General features: G+C 48.3%; 2 protein-coding genes across 3 annotated transcripts in view; both read left to right on the top strand.

Moving 5' to 3' along the window:
* Positions 1–6,263, top strand: part of LOC139547601 (eukaryotic translation initiation factor 3 subunit B-like) — a 20,695-nt gene extending 14,432 nt beyond the window's left edge. Inside the window, exons 15-18 of the mRNA XM_071356544.1 lie at positions 1,293–1,418; positions 4,623–4,809; positions 4,976–5,085; positions 5,622–6,263. Of these exons, the coding sequence (XP_071212645.1) occupies positions 1,293–1,418; positions 4,623–4,809; positions 4,976–5,073 (411 nt within the window). The 3' untranslated portion in view covers positions 5,074–5,085; positions 5,622–6,263. The remainder of the gene's footprint in view (positions 1–1,292; positions 1,419–4,622; positions 4,810–4,975; positions 5,086–5,621) is intronic.
* Positions 6,264–14,618: 8,355 nt separating this feature from the next.
* Positions 14,619–22,500, top strand: part of LOC139568398 (carbohydrate sulfotransferase 12-like) — a 15,738-nt gene continuing 7,856 nt past the window's right edge. Inside the window, exon 1 of one of the 2 annotated variants that reach the window (XM_071390186.1) lies at positions 14,619–14,775. The gene's annotated coding sequence lies outside the window, so the exon portion shown is untranslated. Of the gene's footprint in view, positions 14,776–14,898; positions 14,923–22,500 lie in introns of those variants that run through there. The other variant, XM_071390188.1, reaches the window with a different exon arrangement.

Raw genomic sequence — 22,500 nt, 5'->3', positions numbered from 1 at the left:
TTGTCTCTCCATCAGGTGGACAATGTTGTGTGTTTATCTGAGCCGTATCAGGGGGATTTAAAGGGGGTTGTCTCTCCATCAGGTGGACAATGTTGTGTGTTTATCTGAGCCGTATCAGGGGGATTTAAAGGGGTTGTCTCTCCATCAGGTGGACAATGTTGTGTGTTTATCTGAGCCGTATCAGGGGGGATTTAAAGGGGTTGTCCCTCCATCAGGTGGACAATGTTGTGTGTTTATCTGAGCCGTATCAGGGGGATTTAAAGGGGGTTGTCTCTCCATCAGGTGGACAATGTTGTGTGTTTATCTGAGCCGTATCAGGGGGGATTTAAAGGGGGTTGTCTCTCCATCAGGTGGACAATGTTGTGTGTTTATCTGAGCCGTATCAGGGGGATTTAAAGGGGGTTGTCTCTCCATCAGGTGGACAATGTTGTGTGTTTATCTGAGCCGTATCAGGGGGATTTAAAAAGGGGGTTGTCTCTCCATCAGGTGGACAATGTTGTGTGTTTATCTGAGCCGTATCAGGGGGATTTAAAGGGGGTTGTCCCTCCATCAGGTGGACAATGTTGTGTGTTTATCTGAGCCGTATCAGGGGGATTTAAAGGGGGTTGTCTCTCCATCAGGTGGACAATGTTGTGTGTTTGTCTGAGCCGTATCAGGGGGATTTAAAGGGGGTTGTCTCTCCATCAGGTGGACAATGTTGTGTGTTTATCTGAGCCGTATCAGGGGGATTTAAAGGGGGTTGTCTCTCCATCAGGTGGACAATGTTGTGTGTTTATCTGATCCGTATCAGGGGGATTTAAAAGGGGTTGTCTCTCCATCAGGTGGACAATGTTGTGTGTTTATCTGAGCCGTATCAGGGGGATTTAAAGGGGGTTGTCTCTCCATCAGGTGGACAATGTTGTGTGTTTATCTGAGCCGTATCAGGGGGATTTAAAGGGGGTTGTCTCTCCATCAGGTGGACAATGTTGTGTGTTTATCTGAGCCGTATCAGGGGGGATTTAAAGGGGTTGTCCCTCCATCAGGTGGACAATGTTGTGTGTTTATCTGAGCCGTATCAGGGGGATTTAAAGGGGGTTGTCTCTCCATCAGGTGGACAATGTTGTGTGTTTATCTGAGCCGTATCAGGGGGGATTTAAAGGGGGTTGTCTCTCCATCAGGTGGACAATGTTGTGTGTTTATCTGAGCCGTATCAGGGGGATTTAAAGGGGGTTGTCTCTCCATCAGGTGGACAATGTTGTGTGTTTATCTGAGCCGTATCAGGGGGGATTTAAAGGGGGTTGTCTCTCCATCAGGTGGACAATGCCTATTGGCTGTGGACCTTCCAGGGTCGTCTCCTCCAGAAGAACAACAAGGACCGCTTCTGTCAGCTACTCTGGAGACCTCGTCCTGCTACCCTGCTGACACAGGACGTCGTCAAGGTACGTACTGCCTCGTCCTGCTACCCTGCTGACACAGGACGTCGTCAAGGTACGTACTGCCTCGTCCTGCTACCCTGCTGACACAGGACGTCGTCAAGGTACGTACTGCCTCGTCCTGCTACCCTGCTGACACAGGACGTCGTCAAGGTACGTACTGCCTCGTCCTGCTACCCTGCTGACACAGGACGTCGTCAAGGTACGTACTGCCTCGTCCTGCTACCCTGCTGACACAGGACGTCGTCAAGGTACGTACTGCCTCGTCCTGCTACCCTGCTGACACAGGACGTCGTCAAGGTACGTACTGCCTCGTCCTGCTACCCTGCTGACACAGGACGTCGTCAAGGTACGTACTGCCTCGTCCTGCTACCCTGCTGACACAGGACGTCGTCAAGGTACGTACTGCCTCGTCCTGCTACCCTGCTGACACAGGACGTCGTCAAGGTACGTACTGCCTCGTCCTGCTACCCTGCTGACACAGGACGTCGTCAAGGTACGTACTGCCTCGTCCTGCTACCCTGCTGACACAGGACGTCGTCAAGGTACGTACTGCCTCGTCCTGCTACCCTGCTGACACAGGACGTCGTCAAGGTACGTACTGCCTCGTCCTGCTACCCTGCTGACACAGGACGTCGTCAAGGTACGTACTGCCTCGTCCTGCTACCCTGCTGACACAGGACGTCGTCAAGGTACGTACTGCCTCGCCCTGCTACCCTGCTGACACAGGACGTCGTCAAGGTACGTACTGCCTCGTCCTGCTACCCTGCTGACACAGGACGTCGTCAAGGTACGTACTGCCTCGTCCTGCTACCCTGCTGACACAGGACGTCGTCAAGGTACGTACTGCCTCGCCCTGCTACCCTGCTGACACAGGACGTCGTCAAGGTACGTACTGCCTCGCCCTGCTACCCTGCTGACACAGGACGTCGTCAAGGTACGTACTACCTCGCCCTGCTACCCTGCTGACACAGGACGTCGTCAAGGTACGTACTGCCTCGTCCTGCTACCCTGCTGACACAGGACGTCGTCAAGGTACGTACTGCCTCGTCCTGCTACCCTGCTGACACAGGACGTCGTCAAGGTACGTACTGCCTCGTCCTGCTACCCTGCTGACACAGGACGTCGTCAAGGTACGTACTGCCTCGCCCTGCTACCCTGCTGACACAGGACGTCGTCAAGGTACGTACTGCCTCGTCCTGCTACCCTGCTGACACAGGACGTCGTCAAGGTACGTACTGCCTCGCCCTGCTACCCTGCTGACACAGGACGTCGTCAAGGTACGTACTGCCTCGCCCTGCTACCCTGCTGACACAGGACGTCGTCAAGGTACGTACTGCCTCGCCCTGCTACCCTGCTGACACAGGACGTCGTCAAGGTACGTACTGCCTCGCCCTGCTACCCTGCTGACACAGGACGTCGTCAAGGTACGTACTGCCTCGTCCTGCTACCCTGCTGACACAGGACGTCGTCAAGGTACGTACTGCCTCGTCCTGCTACCCTGCTGACACAGGACGTCGTCAAGGTACGTACTGCCTCGTCCTGCTACCCTGCTGACACAGGACGTCGTCAAGGTACGTACTGCCTCGTCCTGCTACCCTGCTGACACAGGACGTCGTCAAGGTACGTACTGCCTCGTCCTGCTACCCTGCTGACACAGGACGTCGTCAAGGTACGTACTGCCTCGTCCTGCTACCCTGCTGACACAGGACGTCGTCAAGGTACGTACTGCCTCGCCCTGCTACCCTGCTGACACAGGACGTCGTCAAGGTACGTACTGCCTCGTCCTGCTACCCTGCTGACACAGGACGTCGTCAAGGTACGTACTGCCTCGTCCTGCTACCCTGCTGACACAGGACGTCGTCAAGGTACGTACTGGTGACCTCGCCCTGCTACCCTGCTGACACAGGACGTCGTCAAGGTACGTACTGCCTCGCCCTGCTACCCTGCTGACACAGGACGTCGTCAAGGTACGTACTGCCTCGTCCTGCTACCCTGCTGACACAGGACGTCGTCAAGGTACGTACTGCCTCGTCCTGCTACCCTGCTGACACAGGACGTCGTCAAGGTACGTACTGCCTCGTCCTGCTACCCTGCTGACACAGGACGTCGTCAAGGTACGTACTGCCTCGCCCTGCTACCCTGCTGACACAGGACGTCGTCAAGGTACGTACTGCCTCGCCCTGCTACCCTGCTGACACAGGACGTCGTCAAGGTACGTACTGCCTCGTCCTGCTACCCTGCTGACACAGGACGTCGTCAAGGTACGTACTGCCTCGCCCTGCTACCCTGCTGACACAGGACGTCGTCAAGGTACGTACTGCCTCGTCCTGCTACCCTGCTGACACAGGACGTCGTCAAGGTACGTACCTGTGTGGTGGGTGTGTGGCCACAGTATTTATAAAGGGTATTTACTCTGGTATCAAAGTTGTTTTAAACCAATAGAATCCAAAACTCGTTCAGTGTCTGGACAAGTAGTGACTTCTGTCTAAACTTCTGTGTGTTGAAAGAGCCTTGGTTTTTGACAGTCTTGTTGGTACGTATAACATGGGCTTAGCCGGGACCCTTGACAGTCTCGTTGCTACGTATAACATGGGCTTAGCCGGGACCCTTGGCAGTCTTGTTGCTACGTATAACATGGGCTTAGCCGGGACCCTTGACAGTCTTGTTGCTACGTATAACATGGGCTTAGCCGGGACCCTTGGCAGTCTTGTTGCTACGTATAACATGGGCTTAGCCGGGACCCTTGGCAGTCTCGTTGCTACGTATAACATGGGCTTAGCCGGGACCCTTGACAGTCTCGTTGCTACGTATAACATGGGCTTAGCCGGGACCCTTGACAGTCTCGTTGCTACGTATAACATGGGCTTAGCCGGGACCCTTGACAGTCTTGTTGGTACGTATAACATGGGCTTAGCCGGGACCCTTGACAGTCTTGTTGGTACGTATAACATGGGCTTAGCCGGGACCCTTGACAGTCTTGTTGCTACGTATAACATGGGCTTAGCCGGGACCCTTGGCAGTCTTGTTGCTACGTATAACATGGGCTTAGCCGGGACCCTTGACAGTCTTGTTGGTACGTATAACATGGGCTTAGCCGGGACCCTTGACAGTCTTGTTGCTACGTATAACATGGGCTTAGCCGGGACCCTTGGCAGTCTTGTTGGTACGTATAACGTGTCTTCTTCTGGGTTTTGACACGTTCCCCAGGTGATCAAGAAGGACCTGAAGAAATACTCCAAGATCTTTGAGCAGAAGGATCGCCTGAGCCAGTCGAAGGCCTCCAAGGAGCTGGTGGACAAGAGGAGGAGCATGATGGAGGACTACCGTACCTACCGGGAGGCTGCCCTGCTACAACACGACGAACAGAAAACCGCCCGCCTGCAGCTCCGAGGAGGTACGTAGACTAACCCCCCTGACTCCGTCTCCACCTATGACGGCCCAGTCACTTCCATCGAGCTACAGAAACAGGGAGATGGGATGTTGCCCCCCCCCCTGTGGGCCGTTCTGGGCTGGGACCAGGCTTACTAAGCCTCTGACCCCTGACCTCTCTCTGTCTCTAGGAGTGGACACTGATGAGCTGGACAGTAACACAGATGACTGGGAGGAGGAGACCATCGAGTTTTTTATCAACGAAGAAATCATTCCCCTCGGAGAGTAATCCCCTACGCAGGTAACACCCACACACACACACACACACACACACACACACACACACACACACACACACACACACACACACACACACACACACACACACACACACACACACACACACACACACACACTCACTACCCACACACACTCACTACCCACACACACTCACTACACACACACACTCACTACCCACACACACTCACTACCCACACACTCACTACCCACACACTCACTACCCACACACACACACTCACTACCCACACACACACACTCACTACCCACACACACACACTCACTACCCACACACACTACCCACACACACACTACCCACACACACTCACTCACTACCCTCACACACACACACACTCACACACACACACACTCACTACCCTCACACACACACACACTACCCACACACACTCACTCACTACCCTCACACACACACTCACTACCCTCACACACACACACTCACACACACACACACACACACACTCACTACCCACACACTACCTGGCTGTGGTTTTGACGGTCTCTCCCCCTCTTTCTCTCCAGGTCCGTTTTTGCGTGGGGACTAGAGGGGGGCGTTGCCTTGTCGACTGGAGGAGGGAAAACTACGCTGAGAATCTTGGGAGTCGCCAGAGTTCCACCATTCTCTCTTTGTGACATCATCAAAGCGTGCCTTGTGGTATCGCGACTACAGCAAGCTAGCAACTGAGGGAGGAGGGAGGGAGGAAACCAACTTTTAAACTATTTTTATTTTTTAACAGCTTGATCTTTTTCTGGCACTTTTTGAAATAGAACAGTATTCTGTCGTTTTTTTTCTTCCCTTTCTTATAATCTATCCTCGCTCGCTCGCTTTCTATCCTTATCTTGACCACACCCCCTTGCCGTCTTAACCGTCGTTACCGTGGCAACGGTCACACCTTACCATAAAGAGACGGAGACCGTTACACCACCACCACCGGGAGGGATGAGAACGGGGTGTGTGACGTGGCAGTGTGTGTGTGAGGCTAGAGAGTGTGTTCTCCTGATGACCAAACGTTCAAGGCTGTGTTGTAGTAGTAGTGCTGTGTTGAAGTGGCGGTATCCTCCTCCGTTTAGACTACCTGACGTTGTTATTGTTGTTGTTGTCATACTAGACCACAACTATCACGTGGTCTTCAACGTCAATAAAGAGAAACGTCATACAAATCATTCACTCTGTCTGTGGTTTTTACATGTGCTTACGGTTGTTTTATTCATGTGTAGAAAGTGTTGTATATCTTCTTCATTTAGCCAGACGTTCTCATACCAGTGTGACGTAGTGCAGGCAGTGCATTCAACTAAGGTATATTAGTGCATCGTACTGTTCATACCTGGTGTCCTGTCTTCACGGTGTCTTGCAATGGGAACGTGATGTGGGTTTTTAGTTTATTGCGGATGTAAAGGGATATAATGAGGCGTTATGGGTAATCTTCTAGCATGATAGCCATCAGAGTTCTAGTCAATGTGAAACTACCTCCCAACTTCCTTCATACTGGACAGACAGAAATGATATCCATGAGTTCATCTGACTCTGGGGCAGGAGATAGAGGGCCTCATTGCCAAAATCCAGAGGTATCCCTTTACATAAAGTAGAGGTAGGTAGTCTGGTCCTTTACATAAAGCAGAGGTAGGTAGTCTGGTCCTTTACATAAAGCAGAGGTAGGTAGTCTGGTCCTTTACATAAAGCAGAGGTAGAGGGTCTGGTCCTTTACATAAAGCAGAGGTAGGTAGTCTGGTCCTTTACATAAAGCAGAGGTAGGTAGTCTGGTCCTTTACATAAAGCAGAGGTAGGTAGTCAGGTCCTTTACATAAAGCAGAGGTAGGTAGTCTGGTCCTTTACATTACATAAAGCAGAGGTAGGTAGTCTGGTCCTTTACATTACATAAAGCAGAGGTAGGTAGTCTGGTCCTTTACATTACATAAAGCAGAGGTAGGTAGTCTGGTCCTTTACATAAAGCAGAGGTAGGTAGTCTGGTCCTTTACATAAAGCAGAGGTAGGTAGTCAGGTCCTTTACATAAAGCAGAGGTAGGTAGTCTGGTCCTTTACATAAAGCAGAGGTAGGTAGTCTGGTCCTTTACATAAAGCAGAGGTAGGTAGTCTGGTCCTTTACATAAAGCAGAGGTAGGTAGTCTGGTCCTTTACATAAAGCAGAAGTAGGTAGTCTGGTCCTTTACATAAAGCAGAGGTAGGTAGTCTGGTCCTTTACATAAAGCAGAGGTAGGTAGTCTGGTCCTTTACATAAAGCAGAGGTAGGTAGTCTGGTCCTTTTCATAAAGTAGAGGTAGGTAGTCTGGTCCTTTACATAAAGCAGAGGTAGGTAGTCAGGTCCTTTACATAAAGCAGAGGTAGGTAGTCTGGTCCTTTACATAAAGCAGAGGTAGAGGGTCTGGTCCTTTACATAAAGCAGAGGTAGGTAGTCTGGTCCTTTACATTACATAAAGCAGAGGTAGGTAGTCTGGTCCTTTACATTACATAAAGCAGAGGTAGGTAGTCTGGTCCTTTACATTACATAAAGCAGAGGTAGGTAGTCTGGTCCTTTACATAAAGCAGAGGTAGGTAGTCTGGTCCTTTACATAAAGCAGAGGTAGGTAGTCTGGTCCTTTACATAAAGCAGAGGTAGGTAGTCAGGTCCTTTACATAAAGCAGAGGTAGGTAGTCTGGTCCTTTACATAAAGCAGAGGTAGGTAGTCTGGTCCTTTACATAAAGCAGAGGTAGGTAGTCTGGTCCTTTACATAAAGCAGAGGTAGGTAGTCTGGTCCTTTACATAAAGCAGAGGTAGGTAGTCAGGTCCTTTACATAAAGCAGAGGTAGGTAGTCTGGTCCTTTACATAAAGCAGAGGTAGGTAGTCTGGTCCTTTACATAAAGCAGAGGTAGGTAGTCTGGTCCTTTTCATAAAGTAGAGGTAGGTAGTCTGGTCCTTTACATAAAGCAGAGGTAGGTAGTCAGGTCCTTTACATAAAGCAGAGGTAGGTAGTCTGGTCCTTTACATAAAGCAGAGGTAGAGGGTCTGGTCCTTTACATAAAGCAGAGGTAGGTAGTCTGGTCCTTTACATAAAGTAGAGGTAGGTAGTCAGGTCCTTTACATAAAGCAGAGGTAGGTAGTCAGGTCCTTTACATAAAGCAGAGGTAGGTAGTCAGGTCCTTTACATAAAGCAGAGGTAGGTAGTCTGGTCCTTTACATAAAGCAGAGGTAGAGGGTCTGGTCCTTTACATAAAGCAGAGGTAGGTAGTCTGGTCCTTTACATAAAGCAGAGGTAGGTAGTCTGGTCCTTTACATAAAGCAGAGGTAGGTAGTCTGGTCCTTTACATAAAGCAGAGGTAGGTAGTCTGGTCCTTTACATAAAGCAGAGGTAGGTAGTCTGGTCCTTTACATAAAGCAGAGGTAGGTAGTCTGGTCCTTTACATAAAGCAGAGGTAGGTAGTCAGGTCCTTTACATAAAGCAGAGGTAGGTAGTCTGGTCCTTTACATAAAGCAGAGGTAGGTAGTCTGGTCCTTTACATAAAGCAGAGGTAGGTAGTCTGGTCCTTTTCATAAAGTAGAGGTAGGTAGTCTGGTCCTTTACTTAAAGCAGAGGTAGGTAGTCAGGTCCTTTACATAAAGCAGAGGTAGGTAGTCTGGTCCTTTACATAAAGCAGAGGTAGAGGGTCTGGTCCTTTACATAAAGCAGAGGTAGGTAGTCTGGTCCTTTACATAAAGTAGAGGTAGGTAGTCAGGTCCTTTACATAAAGCAGAGGTAGGTAGTCAGGTCCTTTACATAAAGCAGAGGTAGGTAGTCAGGTCCTTTACATAAAGCAGAGGTAGGTAGTCTGGTCCTTTACATTACATAAAGCAGAGGTAGGTAGTCAGGTCCTTTACATACAGTAGATTCTCAGTCCTGCCCCTCTGGAAACTTCTCTCAAACTGAGGATCTGAATCCCATTCTGCACACATTATTTTACAAGTTTCTCTCTTTCTGCTTCACTCACCCTGGTCTGAGCGTGATGTAGTTTACTCACCCTGGTCTGAACATGATGTAGTTTACTCACCCTGGTCTGAACGTGATGTAGTTTATTCACCCTGGTCTGAACGTGATGTAGTTTACTCACCCTGGTCTGAACGTGATGTAGTTTACTCACCCTGGTCTGAACGTGATGTAGTTTACTCACCCTGGTCTGAACGTGATGTAGTTTACTCACCCTGGTCTGAACATGATGTAGTTTACTCACCCTGGTCTGAACATGATGTAGTTTACTCACCCTGGTCTGAACGTGATGTAGTTTACTCACCCTGGTCTGAACGTAATGTAGTTTACTCACCCTGGTCTGAACGTGATGTAGTTTACTCACCCTGGTCTGAACGTGATGTAGTTTACTCACCCTGGTCTGAACGTGATGTAGTTTACTCACCCTGGTCTGAACGTGATGTAGTTTACTCACCCTGGTCTGAACGTGATGTAGTTTACTCACCCTGGTCTGAACATGATGTAGTTTACCCACCCTCGTCTAAACATGTAGTTTACTCACCCTGGTCTGAACATGATGTAGTTTACTCACCCTGGTCTGAACATGATGTAGTTTACTCACCCTGGTCTGAACATGATGTAGTTTACTCACCCTGGTCTGGACATAATGTAGTTTACTCACCCTGGTCTGAACGTGATGTAGTTTACTCACCCTCGTCTAAACATGTAGTTTACTCACCCTGGTCTGAACATGATGTAGTTTACTCACCCTGGTCTGAACGTGATGTAGTTTACTCACCCTGGTCTGAACATAATGTAGTTTACTCACCCTGGTCTGAACATGATGTAGTTTACTCACCCTGGTCTGAACGTGATGTAGTTTACTCACCCTGGTCTGAACGTGATGTAGTTTACTCACCCTGGTCTGAACGTGATGTATTTTACTCACCCTGGTCTGAACATAATGTAGTTTACTCACCCTGGTCTGAACATAATGTAGTTTACTCACCCTGGTCTGAACGTGATGTAGTTTACTCACCCTGGTCTGAACGTGATGTAGTTTACTCACCCTGGTCTGAACGTGATGTATTTTACTCACCCTGGTCTGAACATAATGTAGTTTGGAGGAGGAGCATGGAGGAGGAGGTGTGATGGTGTGTGGGTGCTTTGCTGTCAGTGATTTTATTTAGAATTCAAGACACACTTAACCAGCATGGCTACCACAGCATTCTGCAGCAATACGCCATCCCATCTGGTTTGTGCTTAGTGGGACTATCATTTGTTTTTCAACAGGACAATGACCCAACACACCTCCAGGCTGTGTAAGGGCTATTTGACCAAGAAGGAGAGTGATGGAGTGCTGCATCAGATGACCTGGTCTCCACAATCACCTGACCTCAACCCAATTGAGATGGTTTGGGATGAGTTGGACCGCAGAGTGAAAGAAAAGCAGCCAACAAGTGCTCAGCATATGTTGGAAATCCTTCAGGACTGTTGGAAAAGCATTCCAGGTGAAGCTGGTTGAGAGAATGCCAAGAGTTTGCAAAGCTGTCATCAAGGCAAAGGGTGGCTACTTTGAATAATCAAAAATATATTTTTTGGTTACTACATGATTCCATGTGTTATTTCATAGTTTTGATGTCTTCACTATTATTCTACAATGTAGTAAATAGTAAAAATAAAGAAAAACCCTTGAATGAGTAGGTGTCCAAACTTTTGACTAGTACTGTATGTGTGTATATAATGGTGTGTACTCTCCGTATGGACAGTATATGAATAGAAAAGGTGTGTACGCCAGTAGTTATATAGGATGAGCCTTGACAAGAACACAGTATATACAGTGCATTCGTAAATTATTCAGACCCCTTGACTTTTCCCGCATTTTGTTACTTTACAGCCTTATTCTAAAATGGATTAAACTGTTTGTGTTCCTCATCAATCTACACACAATACCCCTTAATGACATCACACTACCCCATAGTGACATCACAATACCCCATAATGACAAAGTAAAAATAGGTTTAGAAAGCGTCACCTTTTTCCTCTTCGCCCCCTGTACATTGAGAACGCTCTGCGTCTGCGCACTCACTTTTCACTATCTATTACTTGATTTGAGCGGTAGTTCGAGCGTCACGAGGTATTTGGTTCTCTGTCCGTTCTCTTTTCTGTAGCCCGTTGCGTTTTCTTATTGCGGCACGCCCTCGCAATGTGCCCTATCATCACACTTGTCATGTTTGAATTTACAGTCAAACGCTCTGTGTTGGCCTTACAACGATTGGCCTTAGCGACGATAACAGTCTATTGGCTGCCTCCCCTTCTTTGAAACCAGCGTCATTCTATGAATGACTTTTCTCCTGGTTTATCAGGGCGCAACAGGTTTCTCATTGAGCCGTATGTTTGTGCACCGACAACGCGTATGAGTATGGATTTCTGTGTAGCGGCATCAGTTATTTAATTAGCAGCAAAGAAATGTTCCATTATTTCACAGTACTCCTCCCATTCCTGGTTTGTAGGATCAACTGGTGGTAGCGAGCCTATTGTTGCCAAAGCCATCTTTTCCGATTCTCTCTCCCCTCACACAGTCAATAATTTGTACTACCCGTATCCAGGGAATCAATCCTTCAGAATCTTCCACCGCTCACTTGAGTCTCGCATCCAGCGTCGCACGCCAAAAACTCCGTTGAATTCGTGGCAAACAAATCCAACGCAGTCCTCCATAGTTATCCTCGTCGCCAAATATGTAGTATTTTAGGATACTTCTTAATAAGCAAACACCGTATTGAGTCAATACTGCCATCTATTGGTAAACATAATACTTAACATAAATATACCTGGTTACTACAGTACCAATCTCCAAAACATCGTTGTAGAGAATTTGGCAGTATGTCCAACCAGTCTAACAACCGGCAGACCACGTGTAACCACGCCAGCCCAGGACCTCCACATCCGGCTTCTTCACCTGTGGGATCGTCTGAGACCAACCGCCCGGACAGCTGATGAAACCGTGGGTTTCTGTACAACTGAAGAGTTTCTGCACAAACTGTCACACCAGGGTCTTGACCTGACTGCAGTTCGGCATTGTAACCGTCTTCAGTGGGTAAATGCTCCCCTTCGATGGTCACTGGCACTCTGGAGAAGTGGGCTCTTCACGGATTAATCCTGGATTCAACTGTACCGGGTAGATGGCAGGCAGCGTATATGGCATATATTAGCTAAAGTTGCCTATGATGAGATTTGGGTTGCTAAACGTTTGTGTTATATACCCGACCAACCAACATCCTTTCGTTTTTGCCTTAAGTAACCTTCTGTTTTATCTAACCATATCATACTTACCATATCAATATATCCTGGATTTACGTTTACTGTGTTACCATATCAATCCCTCCTGGATTTACGTTTACTATGTTACCATATCAATATATCCTGGATTTACGTTTATTATTTACATTTACATTTAAGTCATTTAGCAGACGCTCTTATCCAGAGCGACTTACAAATTGGTGCATTCACCTTATGATATCCAGTGGAACAACCACTTTACAATAGTGCATCTAACTCTTTTAAGGGGGGGGGGGGGTAGAAGGATTACTTTATCCTATCCTAGGTATTCCTTAAAGAGGTGGGGTTTCAGGTGTCTCCGGAAGGTGGTGATTGACTCCGCTGACCTGGCGTCGTGAGGGAGTTTGTTCCACCATTGGGGTGCCAGAGCAGCAAACAGTTTTGACTGGGCTGAGCGGGAACTGTACTTCCTCAGAGGTAGGGAGGTGAACAGGCCAGAGGTGGATGAACGCAGTGCCCTTGTTTGGGTGTAGGGCCTGATCAGAGCCTGAAGGTACGGAGGTGCCGTTCCCCTCACAGCTCCGTAGGCAAGCACCATGGTCTTGTAGCGGATGCGAGCTTCAACTGGAAGCCAGTGGAGAGAGCGGAGGAGCGGGGTGACGTGAGAGAACTTGGGAAGGTTGAACACCAGACGGGCTGCGGCGTTCTGGATGAGTTGTAGGGGTTTAATGGCACAGGCAGGGAGCCCATTCAACAGCGAGTTGCAGTAATCCAGACGGGAGATGACAAGTGCCTGGATTAGGACCTGCGCCGCTTCCTGTGTGAGGCAGGGTCGTACTCTGCGAATGTTATATTATATTATGTTACCATATTTACGTTTACTATGTTACCATATCAATCTACCCTGGATTTACGTTTACTATGTTACCATATCAATCTACCCTGGATTTACGTTTACTATGTTACCATATCAATATATCCTGTATTTACATTTACTATGTTACCATATCAATCTACCCTGGATTTACATTTACTATGTTACCATATCAATCCCTCCTGGATTTACGTTTACTATGTTACCATATCAATATATCCTGTATTTACATTTACTATGTTACCATATCAATCTACCCTGGATTTACATTTACTATGTTACCATATCAATCCCTCCTGGATTTACGTTTACTATGTTACCATATCAATATATCCTGTATTTACATTTACTATGTTACCATATCAATCTACCCTGGATTTACATTTACTATGTTACCATATCAATCCCTCCTGGATTTACGTTTACTATGTTACCATATCAATCCCTCCTGGATTTACGTTTACTATGTTACCATATCAATATATCCTGTATTTACATTTACTATGTTACCATATCAATCTATCCTGGATTTACGTTTACTATGTTACATCTAGTCTATGAGACCAGTCTGACAGTAACCATCACCCTGTACTTTTAATAAAAAAATAAACAATCTGTTTTATAACTGCACATTTACAATAATCTGTGTAAAACTAACAGTGAAATGAGATCCAGACTCATCCTCTGGCTTCATAACAGAAGTCCAAACTCTCGTGGTATGGAAGCTCAATGTACGGAAGCTCAATGTATGGAAGCTGCGTGGTAAGAACCGGAAGAGAAAAACACATCGCTCAATCAAACCTTGTAACCTACAGCAGAAAGCTTTCGACACACCCTCTCCTTTCCACACGCCCACCACTTTCCTTTCGACACATCCATTCGCCCACTCTCCGGTCGCCATAAGGAGGGTATGGCTAGATGGGACCCAGCTTTCGTCAAATTAATGTCGAAAGTATATTTTTTTGTTGCATTTTTGCTAACCCTAACCCATTTCCTAACCTTAACCTAGTTCTCCTAACCTGCTACAAAAAAGTACAATCTGACGTTAATTTGACAAAACTGGGTCTCTTCTAGCCATGATCAAGGGCTCCAGAATGGCGCCGCGGTCTAAAGGCAGTGCGTCTCAGTGCTAGAGGCGTCACTACAGACCCTGGTTTGATTCCAGGCTGTATCATAACCGGCTGTGATGGGGAGTCCTATAGGGCGGCGCACAATTGGCCCAGCGTCGTCCGGGTTAGGGTTTGGCCGAGGTAGGCCGTCATTGTAAATAATAATTTGTTCTAAACGGACTTGCCTAGTTTAAATAAAGGTTAAATAAAATATAATAAATAAAATACCCATATTGAGCTGCAGCTACCTTCCCGGTTCTACAATCTATGTAGTGCCGAGGTGATAGACGAGATCACAAGAAGTCTCGCGATTGTCTTTGCAGTGCTCGGTCCTCGGGTTCCGTCCCGTTGCTTTGTGTGCTCTGCTATGTGCTGCTCTCTCTCCCTCTCGCCCACATCTACCGACCAGACTTGACACCCTGTACTACGTCGAGGGGCCAGCTAGCCAGAGCGCGACCATGGAAGCGAACAAAGAGGTAAACGAAAAAACCGTTAGTTAAGACATTTTTTTAAATAAAAACATTCATAACCGGCCGGATGTTATTGTGAATAGAACAGTTTGTACTTTCAGCTGAGTGGCTTCCTCTATCTTCTTTCCGGTAACAAATCGACTAAAACAGCTGGTAGGTAGTTAGTTAACCGATGTCATTTTACAGTTATTGCCTGTAGTGAGGCCGTTATTTGAGATGAATCGGGATTTATAAAATGTGTATGCGGGGATTGGGGGAAATGGGGAAAACACAGTGATGTCAACATAGACGTTGAGAGGAAGGGGAGAGAAAAGAGAATACGTGGAAGCGGGAGTTACTGGCTACATCTTGGCAGGACAGGCCCTGGATGATTGCAGGAAACCGCAGTGGAAGGAAGGAGAAAGGGAGAGAGGAGAGAGAGAGGTAGCCTAAAGAGAGAGTGATTGTGTCTGTGCTAGAGAGAGAGAGAGAGATCCACTGTACCTGGTATTATTTTGGGTTACCAGGCACGATTTTCAAAACGGTTTTAAATGCATTTAGGGGGCATACACACCTCCATGCCCGCTATCATTTCAAAGCGGACATGTGGGTAATATTTGGCTGAGATGTCGATAATCATGGGACTGTTTCAACAACTGTTTCTTAAACATTGTGTATATAGTGGCTCCATGGAAAACCTTAAGAATTAAACAAAGAACTGAACAATGGATGAATCAGGAAATCCTCGAGGCAATTAAATCAAGACGATAACAGAACCAAAGAGGAAGACGCTTTCACGAGACACAGAACCCTTTTTATTTATTTTATTTGACCTTTATTTAACTAGGCAAGTCAGTTAAGATCAAATTCTTCTTTTCAATAACGGCCTAGGAACATAAACCTGGACCCTAAGGATGTACTGGAGGGGAGGGGAGGGTCCTAGGTTATTACTCCAAGATGGATGTACTGGAGGGGAGGGGAGGGTCCTAGGTTATTACTCCAAGATGGATGTACTGGAGGGGGGGGGTCCTAGGTTATTACTCCAAGATGGATGTACTGGAGGAGATGGTCCTAGGTTATTACTCCAAGATGGATGTACTGGAGGGGGGAGGGTCCTATGTTATTACTCCAAGATGGATGTACTGGAGGGGGGAGGGTCCTAGGTTATTACTCCAAGATGGATGTACTGGAGGAGATGGTCCTCGGTTATTACTCCAAGATCGATGTACTGGAGGGAGGGGGTCCTAGGTTATTACTCCAAGATGGATGTACTGGGGGGGTCCTAGGTTATTACTCCAAGATGGATGTACTGGAGGGAGGGGAGAGTCCTAGGTTATTACTCCAAGATGGATGTACTGGAGGGAGGGGGTCCTAGGTTATTACTCCAAGATGGATGTACTGGAGGGGGGGAGGGTCCTAGGTTATTACTCCAAGATGGATGTACTGGAGGGGAGGGTCCTAGGTTATTACTCCAAGATGGATATACTGGAGGGGGGAGGGTCCTAGGTTATTACTCCAAGATGGATGTACTGGAGGGGGGGAGGGCCCTAGGTTATTACTCCAACATGGATGTACTGGAGGGAGGGAGGGTCCTAGGTTATTACTCCAAGATGGATGTACTGGAGGGGAGGGTCCTAGGTTATTACTCCAAGATGGATATACTGGAGGGGGGGGGGTCCTAGGTTATTACTCCAAGATGGATGTACTGGAGGGGGGGAGGGTCCTAGGTTATTACTCCAACATGGATGTACTGGAGGGAGGGAGGGTCCTAGGTTATTACTCCAAGATGGATGTACTGGAGGGGGGAGGGTCCTATGTTATTACTCCAAGATGGATGTACTGGAGGGGGGAGGGTCCTAGGTTATTACTCCAAGATGGGTGTACTGGAGGGAGGGGAGGGTCCTAGGTTATTACTCCAAGATGGATATACTGGAGGGGGGAGGGTCCTAGGTTATTACTCCAAGATGGATGTACTGGAGGGGGGGAGGGTCCTAGGTTATTACTCCAACATGGATGTACTGGAGGGAGGGAGGGTCCTAGGTTATTACTCCAAGATGGATGTACTGGAGAGAGGGGAGGGTCCTAGGTTATTACTCCAAGATGGATGTACTGGAGGGGGGAGGGTCCTAGGTTATTACTCCAAGATGGATGTACTGGAGGGAGGGGGTCCTAGGTTATTACTCCAAGATGGATGTACTGGGGGGGGGGGGGTCCTAGGTTATTACTCCAAGATGGATGTACTGGAGGGGGGGGACCCCTAGGTTATTACTCCAAGATGGATGTACTGGAGGGAGGGGGTCCTAGGTTATTACTCCAAGATGGATGTACTGGAGGGAGGGGGTCCTAGGTTATTACTCCAAGATGGATGTACTGGAGGGGAGGGTCCTATGTTATTACTCCAAGATGGATGTACTGGAGGGGGGAGGGTCCTAGGTTATTACTCCAAGATGGATGTACTGGGGGGAGGGTCCTAGGTTACTACTCCAAGATGGATGTACTGTAGGGGAGGGGGAGGGTCCTAGGTTATTACTCCAAGATGGATGTACTGGAGGGGAGGGGAGGGTCCTAGGTTATTACTCCAAGATGGATGTACTGGAGGGGGGGGGGTCCTAGGTTATTACTCCAAGATGGATGTACTGGAGGAGATGGTCCTAGGTTATTACTCCAAGATGGATGTACTGGAGGGGGGAGGGTCCTATGTTATTACTCCAAGATGGATGTACTGGAGGGGGGAGGGTCCTAGGTTATTACTCCAAGATGGATGTACTGGAGGAGATGGTCCTCGGTTATTACTCCAAGATCGATGTACTGGAGGGAGGGGGTCCTAGGTTATTACTCCAAGATGGATGTACTGGGGGGGTCCTAGGTTATTACTCCAAGATGGATGTACTGGAGGGAGGGGAGAGTCCTAGGTTATTACTCCAAGATGGATGTACTGGAGGGAGGGGGTCCTAGGTTATTACTCCAAGATGGATGTACTGGAGGGGGGGAGGGTCCTAGGTTATTACTCCAAGATGGATTTACTGGAGGGGAGGGTCCTAGGTTATTACTCCAAGATGGATGTACTGGAGGGAGGGGGTCCTAGGTTATTACTCCAAGATGGATGTACTGGAGGGAGGGGGTCCTAGGTTATTACTCCAAGATGGATGTACTGGAGGGGAGGGTCCTATGTTATTACTCCAAGATGGATGTACTGGAGGGGGGAGGGTCCTAGGTTATTACTCCAAGATGGATGTACTGGGGGGAGGGTCCTAGGTTACTACTCCAAGATGGATGTACTGTAGGGGAGGGGGAGGGTCCTAGGTTATTACTCCAAGATGGATGTACTGGAGGGGAGGGGAGGGTCCTAGGTTATTACTCCAAGATGGATGTACTGGAGGGGGGGGGTCCTAGGTTATTACTCCAAGATGGATGTACTGGAGGAGATGGTCCTAGGTTATTACTCCAAGATGGATGTACTGGAGGGGGGAGGGTCCTATGTTATTACTCCAAGATGGATGTACTGGAGGGGGGAGGGTCCTAGGTTATTACTCCAAGATGGATGTACTGGAGGGAGGGGGTCCTAGGTTATTTCTCCAAGATGGATGTACTGGAGGGGGTCCTAGGTTATTACTCCAAGATGGATGTACTGGAGGGGAGGAGGGTCCTAGGTTATTACTCCAAGATGGATGTACTGGAGGGAGGGGGTCCTAGGTTATTACTCCAAGATGGATGTACTGGAGGGGAGGGTCCTAGGTTATTACTCCAAGATGGATGTACTGGAAGGGGGAGGGTCCTAGGTTATTACTCCAAGATGGATGTACTGGAGGGGGGGAGGGTCCTAGGTTATTACTCCAAGATGGATGTACTGGAGGGAGGGAGGGTCCTAGGTTATTACTCCAAGATGGATGTACTGGAGGGGGGAGGGTCCTATGTTATTACTCCAAGATGGATGTACTGGAGGGGGGAGGGTCCTAGGTTATTACTCCAAGATGGATGTACTGGGGGGAGGGTCCTAGGTTACTACTCCAAGATGGATGTACTGGAGGGGAGGAGGGTCCTAGGTTATTACTCCAAGATGGATGTACTGGAGGGGGGAGGGTCCTAGGTTATTACTCCAAGATGGATGTACTGGGGGGAGGGTCCTAGGTTACTACTCCAAGATGGATGTACTGGAGAGAGGGGAGGGTCCTAGGTTATTACTCCAAGATGGATGTACTGGAGGGGAGGGTCCTATGTTATTACTCCAAGATGGATGTACTGGAGGGGGGAGGGTCCTAGGTTATTACTCCAAGATGGATGTACTGGGGGGAGGGTCCTAGGTTACTACTCCAAGATGGATGTACTGTAGGGGAGGGGGAGGGTCCTAGGTTATTACTCCAAGATGGATGTAGGAAAAGTAGAGTTTCCACGGATACGAAACATGCTGGAGTGATCCCCTATCCACAAGAAGGGCAGGAAAAGTGCAACTATAAACCTGGACCTATTTTGAGGGGGCTGTCTAAAGTTATTTATGAACGGATAGAGGAATATAGAGACTGGGTCTACTGTAGAGACTGGGAGGCTGGGTCTACTGTAGAGGCTGGGTCTACTGTAGAGACTGGGTCTACTGTAGAGGCTGGGTCTACTGTAGAGACTGGGTCTACTGTGGAGGCTGGGTCTACTGTAGAGGCTGGGAGGCTGGGTCTACTGTGGAGACTGGGTCTACTGTGGAGACTGGGTCTACTATAGAGACTGGGTCTACTATAGAGACTGGGTCTACTATAGAGACTGGGTCTACTATAGAGACTGGGTCTACTATAGAGACTGGGTCTACTGTGGAGACTGGGTCTACTGTAGAGACTGGGTCTACTGTGGAGACTGGGTCTACTATAGAGACTGGGTCTACTGTGGAGGCTGGGTCTACTGTGGAGACTGGGTCTACTGTAGAGAGCTGGGTCTACTATGAGGACTTGGGTGTACTGTGGAGGCTTTGGGTCTGCTTTGTGGAGGATCTGGCGTCTACGTGTTGTAGAGTGGGTGTCTGTGTCTTGTAGACTGGGTCTGCTGTGGGGGCTTTGGGTGCGTGCGTGTGGAGGCTTTGGGTGTGCTGTAGAGGTCTTGGGACTATGAAGACTGAGGTCTGCTGTAGAGGCTGGGTGTACTATGAGGGTCTGGGTGTGCTATGGAGGCTTGGGTGTGCTGTGGAGGGCGTGGGTGTACTGTAGAGGCTGGGTCTACTGTGGAGGCTGTGGGTCTACTGTGGAGACTGGGTGTGCTGTAGAGGCTGGGTCTGTAGAGACTGGGACTGCTGTGTAGAGGCTTGGGTCTGCTATAGAGACTATAGAGATCTAGCAACCTTTCGGTTACCGGCCCAACGCTCTAACCACTAGGCTACCTGCCGCCCGATGTATTGGGACCTGTATTAGGACCTGTATTGGGACCTGTATTAAGACCTGTATTGGGACATGTATTGGGACCTGTATAGGGACATGTATTAGGATCTGTATTGGGACCTGTATAGGGACCTGTATTGGGACCTGTATCGGGTCAAATTGGAAAGAAGAATCAGAGCAAACAGGAATGATATTTGGCCCTAAACAGAGAGTACATAGTGGCAGAATACCTGACCACTGTGACTTACCCAAACGTATGGAAAGCTCTGACTATGTACAGACTCAGTGAGCATAGCCTTGAGAGAGAGATGGAGGGGTGGGTCAGTGAATGGTTACATTGTGTTCAACAGGAGCAGTATACTCTGTCTCCTGCATAAAGTAATGTTGCTTGTCCTTTGAGTGCTGTGCTGAGGATGGAGGAGTATCTACAGTCATGAGGTTGGTGGTAGTCGGAGGTGAAGCAGCTCAGAGCATCATCTCATCCTATAAGCACATAACCCAACATGTTCAGGTGGACTCAGAACCCAACATGTTAAGTCAACTGAGAACCCAACATGTTAGATCGCAGCTCAACCCAACATGTTCAGGTGGACTATGAACCCGACATGTTCAGGTGGACTAGAACCCAACATGTTCAGGTGGACTAGAACCCAACATGTTCAGGTGGACTAGAACCCAACATGTTCAGGTGGACTAGAACCCAACATGTTCAGGTGGACTAGAACCCAACAGAACCCAACATGTTCAGGTGGACTAGAACCCAACATGTTTCAGGCGGACTAGAACCCGGCTATAGGTGGACTAGAACCCAACATGTTCAGGTGGACTAGAACCCAACATGTTCAGGTGGACTAGAACCCAACATGTTCAGGTGGACTAGAACCCAACATGTTCAGGTCGGACTAGAGACCCAACATGTTCAGGTGGACTTAGAACCCAACATGTGCAGTGGACTTAGAACCTCCCAACATGTATACCCAGGCGGACTGGGTACCCAAGCGACATGTTCAGGTGGGCTTAGAACCCAACATGTTCAGGTGGTCTTAGACACCCAACATGTTGCAGGTGGACTAGAACCCAGCATGTTCAGGTGGACTAGAACCCAACATGTTCAGGCGGACTAGAACCCAACATGCTCACGGCGGAACTAGAACCCAACATGTTCAGGCGCGCTAGAACCCAACATGTTGAGGTGGACTGGTGCCCGACATGTGACAGTGGACTTGAACCCGGACATGCTTCAGGCAGGGAGCTGAGAGACCCAACATGTTTCCAGGTGGACTACGAACCCAACATGTCCATGGTTGTCTAGAACCCAACATGTTCAGGTGGCCTTCAGGAACCCAACATGTTTGCAGGTGGACTAGAACCCAACATGTTTGCAGGTGGACTTGAACCCGACATGTCCATGAGCATGGACTCAGAACCCAACATGTTCAGGCGGAGCTGAGAACCCCAACATGTTCAGGGCGGACTCAGAACCCAGACATGTTCAGGCGCACTCAGAACCCAACATGTCCAGGTGGACTTCAGAACCCAACATGTTGCAGTGGACTCAGAACCCAACATGTTCAGGCGGACTAGAACCCAACATGTTCAGTGTGGGCTGTCAAACCCAACATGTTCCAGGTGGACTTGAACCCCAACATGCTTCCAGGTGGACACTCAGAACCCAAACCCTATCCCGTTCAGGTGGGCTTCCAGAACCCAACATGTCATCAGGTGAACTAGAAACACCGGCAGTGTTCAGGTGGGCTTGAGAACCCAGACATGTTGAGGTGGAGCTAGAGACCCGACATGTTCTAGTGGAGCTGGAGCCGGACATGTTCAGGTGGACTGAGAACCCAACATGTTGGCAGTGGACTAGAACCCAACATGTTCAGGTGGACTAGAACCCAACATGTTCAGGCGGACTAGAACCCAACATGTTCAGGTGGACTAGAACCCAACATGTTCAGGTGGACTAGAACCCAACATGTTCAGGCGGACTAGAACCCAACATGTTCAGGCGGACTAGAACCCAACATGTTCAGGTGGACTAGAACCCAACATGTTCAGGTGGACTAGAACCCAACATGTTCAGGTAGACTAGCCTGTCTGTCTGTCAGCTATGACTGTCTGTCGGCTATGTCTGTCGATCTGTCGGTATGTCTGTCTGTCTGTCTGTCTGCCTACAGCGTGGAAAAATACTTCAGATTGAGCTATGAGCTGAATTTTTACTAAATATTTTATATATGATGTTATTTATTCTTCTGGTATTATACAGTTTGTCTATCTAAATTATATATTTCATAGCCATATTAAAATATATTAAAACATTATTTCATATTATAAGTCTATGTTTTTAAATGATCTAACTTGACAAAGCCTCTCCTTGCTGGTATTCTCGGCTAGGCTG

The sequence above is a fragment of the Salvelinus alpinus genome, chromosome 2, assembly GCF_045679555.1.
Source record: "Salvelinus alpinus chromosome 2, SLU_Salpinus.1, whole genome shotgun sequence".
Classification (NCBI taxonomy): domain Eukaryota; kingdom Metazoa; phylum Chordata; class Actinopteri; order Salmoniformes; family Salmonidae; genus Salvelinus; species Salvelinus alpinus.
This window is presented reverse-complemented; position numbering and strand designations above follow the sequence as displayed.